Here is a 7500-nt window from a genome sequence, read left to right as displayed (position 1 = left end):
AGGGCATCTTTGTCGGACCTCAGATCCGAGAATTGCTGAAGGATACTGATTTTGAGAAGCTTCTTAACTTAAAGGAACTGAGAGCATGGGAAGCATTCAAGTCAGTCTGTAGTGGCTTCCTTGTTAACACACGCGTACCAGATTCCAAGCCTGTATTGAAAAGTAGCTAAAGTCTTACGAGGATATGGGGTGTCGAATGTCACTCAAGATTCATTTTCTCCATTCCCACTTCTACTTCTTCCCGCCAAACCTTGGAGCAGTGAGTGATGAGCATGGAGAAAGATTCCACCAAGACATTACGAAGACGGAGAGCAACTATCAAGGCAAATGGAGCCCCGGCATGGAAGACTTCTGCTGGATGCTCTTGCATGACATCCCGGAGGCAAAATACACCAGATCTTCTAAGAAAACACACTTTTGACTGTCTGTGGTAATATGAATTGTGTAATTGTGTCATTCAAGTATATTGATCCAACCAGTGTTCTTTATCTATCCTGTTTTATTTGTTATAAGCTACTGGAACTCTTGAAATGTGCGCATATATTCTCTGTTTATACTAAAATGAGACTATTCAAAAGCCAGAAAACTAAAGATAATAGAGCAAAACTATTTATAAATTTGAATTCAGCCTACCCAAATTAGCAAACAACACCTATCCCCATTCTTGCCTCAAACAATTTTTTTTTTCTTTTTTGTAAACCAAAGTAAGAATCTAAATTATAGTTTAGATTCTTACTTCATAATTTTGAAAATAATTATTCCTCCTGCCATACTGAACGCGAAAGGACATATATATTTAGACATCGGTATTTCATTTTCACGTTTTCGTTATCTTTAAAAATTTTAAGAAATTCAAAATTTGTATACATATGTACAATGTATAAATTTTCTCTAAGTATAAAAATAATAGGATATATTTTTATTAATAATGACTTAGGATAGGCTATATGCATATATATAGGCTATATAGGCCTAATACAGATGTATGTATCTATCTATATTTATAATCTCAAATTCCTCAAAGGTTAAAGTATTAAAAACACATGGCAAATAGAGTTCTAGAACTCTTAATTTTTTAAACAGTGTGCCAAAGTACCCAAATTATTCTTTAACTTAATTAATTTTCTTGAAGTTGTATTAACAATAAATTTATTCTGCCCTAAGTGCTTACATGTTTTATAGCTCTTCTAATCAAGGATGACCCCGGTAAATGGACTCCATTGGAAACCATTCGACGTAAGCAGGAGACGGTCTGTCTATCTTGATGAATCATATGTTTTATGTTCGCCATCTGTTTGTGTTGCAGATGCCGTGTTTGTTTCTCACATCTCGCTAATGTAGCTACTTTTAAGCGCATTCGTAGAAGGTATGCATGTTATGAGCAAACTCTTCGTAAGAAAAACAATTTGTTTTCGGAAATGTACTGATCAATCATTGACTGGATTGTTATAAGAAAATCCAGAAAATCCAGAAATTATACAATATATTACAGATGTAAAATAACCAAAAAGAAACGCTTAATTGTTCAGTACTATATAAACGAGGTTTATGAAAGATCTCAGTAAGTCTAATAATTAAAAGAGAAAATAATATAGCTTAGTTGCGCACCACTAGGTAAACGAAGTAAATCAAAAAGAAAACTAAGGTTGAACTGACGTTAATTAAGTCTCCCTTGCTTATAAAGAAATCAGAAACTGTTTCGAAAAGATTTACGTAAATACAAAAGTCAAATATATATATATATATATATATATATATATATATATATATATATATATATATATATATATATATATATATATATATATATATATATATATATATATATATATATGTAGATCAGTACACAGGTTGGTGGTGTTATTGCCAATAGAAGAACAATGTATTCATACGTAGTTGACCCTTTTGGATAGGGTATCGGTAATTTGCCACTAATGGTGGGGGAGTGTATCATTAACATGATAAAATTTATTATACTATAAGGATATATTTATTTAAATGTTGATGTGGGTTGGAGCGAATTGTAACTTATTGCGCATCTGGAATATCTTTTGTCTTACCCATATCTAAATGTCGCACGGTTAGCAGGCGAACTACCGAAAAATTTGCTAACCACTTTGGTACTGCCTATCGTGTCGACTGGTGGTGGCAAGTGTTATTTTTGTGGATGTAGACACAGGAATGAAGTCGGTGACATGTAAGGCCGGCAGGTGATGGGATATTTGTGTTTGGCAATCTCCTGCTGGGGCTCAAGGCCTGTGATAGTGAGGCCATTGAAGTGAGTGCAATACAGTGTATTATGGATGTTATATGATATTTCATTTGGAATTGCCCTTATTGGTAATTGGATTCTATGTATATATACAGTAATGTTTAATGGTATGAGTACATTTAATTTGATGCCGAGTGTTTTAGTGGCTACAGTACCGTAGTTTAAAGTGGTATTTATTTACATTGCTATAAAAATAGTTATTGTTAAAATTATACATACCAATATGGATTGTTCATGTAAATTACTATGAGGGTTGTATTAAGGACAAATATTATTTTTTTTTTGATGATTAAATCGGGAAAATTAGGGAAATTCAAAATTTGTATAGCTGGTTGGATTGTATTATTTTTTATTACATGGAATATGTATTTCAGGTTGAAACTTATCGTTGGCAATAAAAACTGTTACAACTTATGGTCCATCCTTGAACATCCCAGTACATTTCAACTTCAATCGCCATGGGTGTGCAAGAGGAACTCATCGCCCTGAAGAGGAAGAGGGCAATCAGCAAAGGGAAGTTCACCAGGAAGGTAACTATGTGCAATGAAGGAATCAATCGAGGTGATGATTTATTGGTGTTAACGAAGAACTATGAGGAAATGATTGAAGCCTTTAAATGCTTAGAGTATCAAAATGATGAATTGATACATTTTATATGTGAAAACGAGGATAAGCTAGCCGATAGTAATTTAGAAGAAGAAGCCCAACAATATATTCTAGATAGTGAAAGATTAAAATGTGAAGTAAGTGCAAAAATATTCAAAGGTGTCCAGGGTGTAAAGGCAACAGATAAATCGAAGGTTAAAGTAAAGAAATTTGAACCACCAATGTTCGAAGGTAATTTAAGAAACTATCCAACTTTTAAGGAAGATTATGAGAATTTAGTTAAGAGTATATATGGCACTGATCCATATGCTCTCAAAATGTGTCTAGGTGGAGAAGCACTTCAAGCAGTGAAGGGCTCAGAGGGTAATTATGATGAAATGATTCAACGTTTGGATGATAAATTTGGGAATCCCAGAAAGATTGTAGACTTAGTGGTTGGTGAGCTTAGATCTCTAAAGAAAATTTACGATAATGATTCCAAAGGATTTATTAAAATGGTCGATCAGGTTGAGCAATGTTGGCTTGATTTAAAAAAGGTAAATCTCTCTGATGAACTTAATAGTGCAAACGTTGTCAGCCATATAGAAAAGGTTTTACCTTCACTTCAAAAGAGAGAATGGGTAATTAAAGCAGATGAGGTATCAGTAACTAGCAATCTGTTTCCAGAGTTGTTGAAGTTCTTACAGAAGGAGAGAAAAATTTTGGAATATATGAATTCCAATGTTAGGAGTAGCGGTAGTGATAATAAGGCAACAGTCAATCATGTTGACAGCACAGTTGAGAATGAATCGGAATTGATAAAATTGGTGAAACAAATTGGGGAAGAACAAAGTATAAAAAATAAGGAATTTGAATCTTGTATTGTTAACTTGACAGAAATGGTTAAAGGTATTAAACCTAAGGCAGAGAGTAAGGGGATAGGATGCCTGTTACACAATTCAATTGGTCATGATATAACAGAATGTTATAAATTTAATGGTTGTGGTAGCAAAGAAAGATTTGAGATTATAAAGGGTAATGGAATATGTTTTAGGTGTCTAAGGGGATATCATACTGCTCGTAGCTGCAATGTTGGTACATTGTGTGATGTCATCATTGAAGGTAAAGGGCCATGCAATCGTAATCATCATCCACTGTTACATTCCGATAGAGTAGAAAATAGTATTCACAAAGCGGTATCAGAAAAGGGATTTGCAGTGTTATTGAATATCAGTATGGTGAATAGTAAGAACAGGCCTGTTAGTGTATTGTGGGATCCAGGAGCGGATATTTCATTTATAACAAATAGGATGGCTAAGAAATTGGGTTTAAGTGGAAAGCATATAAATTTATCCATGATCAAGGTGGGCAATGCGGTTGAATATCACTCAAGCAACGAATATTGTGTACCACTAATTGATAAATCTGGTAAGGTTTGGAATGTGAATGCTGTTGGAATTAATGAAATAACAGCCAAAATCAAGAAAGTAGACTTATCCAGGGTATCTGAACTTTTTGAGGGAATATCAAACTTAGAGCTGAATCGCCCACATGGGGAAATTGATATGCTTATTGGTGCTGATTATTGTGAAATATTGCCAAGGGTTGTTGAAACAAATAAGGGTCTCCAGTTGCTAGAAAATCAGTTTGGGTTCAGCATACGTGGTAGACACGATAAAATTACTAATCAAGTTAATACTAGTAATCATGTGTTTGTGAGAATTCATAAACTTTCAAGTTCAGTAAATTTGAATGAAATCAATATTGAGCCAACAGAAAATCTAAAGGATCAGTTAGATAAATTTTTTGCCATAGAAGAAATGGGAACAAGGTGTAATCCACAATGTATCAAATGTATGTGCAGAGGTTGTCCTGGACTCAATTATGTAAGTTTGAAAGAAGAAAAGGAAATGAAATTGATTGAGGAAGGATTAACGTATGATGAGAAACAGAAATGCTGGTTTGTAAGGTATCCTTGGATAAGAGATCCAAATCAATTGAAAAATAACATAAAGGTAGCAAATGCCAGGTTAAGAACAACAGAGAATAGATTAAGGAAACTTGGGAATGAGTATGCAATGAAATATCAGAAAGAGATTGAAGATATGGTTAGAAGGGGAGTAGCTAGGAAATTAACTAATAAGGAGATTCAAGAGTACAACGGCCCAATTCACTATATTCATCACCATGAGGTGTTGAAGCCAGAATCTAGTTCAACCCCAGTGCGCATTGTCTTCAATTCTTCAGCATCTTATATGGGACAGAGGTTAAACGATTTTTGGGCTAAGGGGCCTGATATTTTGAACAGTTTGCTGGGAGTGTTGTGTAGATTTAGGCAAGATAATATAGCCATAGTGGGTGACATAGCAAAGATGTACCATACTGTAAAACTCAGCACACTAGATGAACATACACATAGATTTGTATGGAGGGACTTGGATGAGAGTAGGCCACCTGATCAGTATGTTCTTACCACAATAACATTTGGAGATAGGCCCAGTGGTACTATAGCTATGGTAGCTTTGAGACATACAGTAGAAAAATTCGGTAAGGAATCCCAGGATGTGCAAGATATGATTCTTAATAATACATATGTAGATGATATACTGTATTCTACTGATACCATTGAGAATGCAATCAAATTGATACAGGATACTGAAAGGGTATTGTCGCAGGGAAGTCTCAGAATAAAGCACTGGATAGTCAGCGGGCATTATGAAAACTGCAATATAAGAATAATAGAATCTGATAGTGAGAAAATCTTAGGTTTAAAATGGAATCCTGTAGATGACTATTTTTCCTTTGCTGTAAGACTTGACTTTACACCAAGAATAAGAAAGGTTAGGAGTGGTCCAAATTTAGATATAAGTGAATTTGATTATAAATTTCCAGAAATATTAACACGCAGAAAGATATTGAGTCAAATTGCATCGTTGTATGATCCATTAGGGTTGGTTATACCAGTATTACTCAAAGCTAAGATCTTGATGAGATCCATGATTTCCAAAGGAAACTCAAATGGTGGTGGAATCAAGTGGGATGATCCACTTGATGATTCCATGATGAACGAATGGAAAGCGTTTTTCAAAGAATTGTATGGACTGGAGTCATTAACTTTTAGAAGACCCTTAAAGCCATCTAATGCTTTTGGTAAGCCGAACCTAGTAATATTTTCTGATGGTAGCACGCAAGCATATGGGGCTTGTGCATATGTGAGGTGGCAAATCAGTGATAGTAAGTTTGAATCAAGTCTGATAATGGCGAAAAATAAGATTGCACCAGTGAAACAAATGTCTATTCCTCGTCTGGAATTATGTGGTGCTCTCATAGCTGCTAGGATGAGAGAACTCATAGTAAAGGAGTTTTCATGGGAGTTTGAGTCGGTTTATCACATAGTTGACTCGACAATTGTAAGATCACAAATTCAAAAGGAGTCCCATGGATTCAACACATATGTTGCTGTACGCATTGCAGAGATACAAATAAAAACTGATTCAAGGGAATGGTGGTGGGTTGATTCGATTCAAAATGTTGCTGATATGACCTCTAAACCGTGTAGTCCAGAAAAAATTGGTGAAAATTCTGCCTGTCAAAATGGACCAAAATTCCTAACATTACCAATTTCAAAATGGCCTATCAAACCAGATTGTGAAATTGAACTAACTGATAGAGTAGGTGTTGTCATGGCTGTTGCTAAAGTAAGTCAGAACCATGTTATACACATGGTTGATGTTAATAGATTTAGTGATTATTACAAACTACTAAGAGTTGCATGCAGGGTAATGAATGTTTTCAAATGCAGATCCTTTAAGGGTATGCTGAGGGAACCAACAGTTCAAGGCATTACTAAAGTAGAACTAATGTGGGTTAGAGAGATGCAAAGGGACATGACTGATTGGAAAGTTAGGTTCAGAAGATTAGGACCTTCAATTAAGAATGGAGTCATAGTAGTAGGACAAAGAATTTCTAAGTGGCTAAAGGAAAATTGGAATAGAGAAGACTATATGTTGCTACCAGCAAATCATCCAGTTACTAGATTGTATATATCATATGTACATGGGGTTGACCATGCAGGCATAGAGACTACTCTGGCAAAGTTACAAAGAAAATTCTGGATTCCAGGGGCCAGAAAAATAATAAAGGCAATAAAAAATCAATGTGTGACATGTAGGAAGTTAACAAAGAAGTTAGAAGACCAATGCATGGGTCAAATGAGGATAGAAAGAATGAAACCTGCTCCACCTTTCTATTACACAGCTATAGATTTGTTTGGACCCTTAACAATAAGAGACACGGTTAAAAGGAGAACTCATGGTAAAGCCTTTGGTGTTATATTTAACTGTTTAGTTACTAGAGCTGTTCACTTAGATTTGGCTGAAGGATACAGTACTGATGATTTTCTGACCACATTTCAAAGGTTTATTGCTATTAGAGGAGCTCCTAAAATTATATATTCAGATAAGGGAACTCAGTTGATATCAGCAAGCAAGAAAATAGAAAATATTGGAGAAAAGGAAGGGGTAACTTGGATCTTTAATATGCCTAGTGACGCACCTTGGTATAATGGGGCAAGTGAAGCCCTAATCAAATCTGTCAAAAGGTGTCTTTGTATTAGTGTGGGAGATTCTGTATTGAATTTTGGA

General features: G+C 34.9%; 1 protein-coding gene across 1 annotated transcript in view; it reads left to right on the top strand.

Annotated features, from left to right (window-relative positions):
• Positions 1–2730: 2730 nt before the first annotated feature.
• The window catches only part of LOC137648163 (uncharacterized), a 5295-nt gene continuing 525 nt past the window's right edge, over positions 2731–7500 (top strand). The window contains exon 1 of the mRNA XM_068381091.1: positions 2731–7500. This exon is cut by the window's right edge and continues 525 nt beyond it. Coding sequence (XP_068237192.1) covers positions 2731–7500 — 4770 coding nt within the window.

Source organism: Palaemon carinicauda, chromosome 10 (genome assembly GCF_036898095.1).
Source record: "Palaemon carinicauda isolate YSFRI2023 chromosome 10, ASM3689809v2, whole genome shotgun sequence".
NCBI lineage: Eukaryota > Metazoa > Arthropoda > Malacostraca > Decapoda > Palaemonidae > Palaemon > Palaemon carinicauda.
This window is presented reverse-complemented; position numbering and strand designations above follow the sequence as displayed.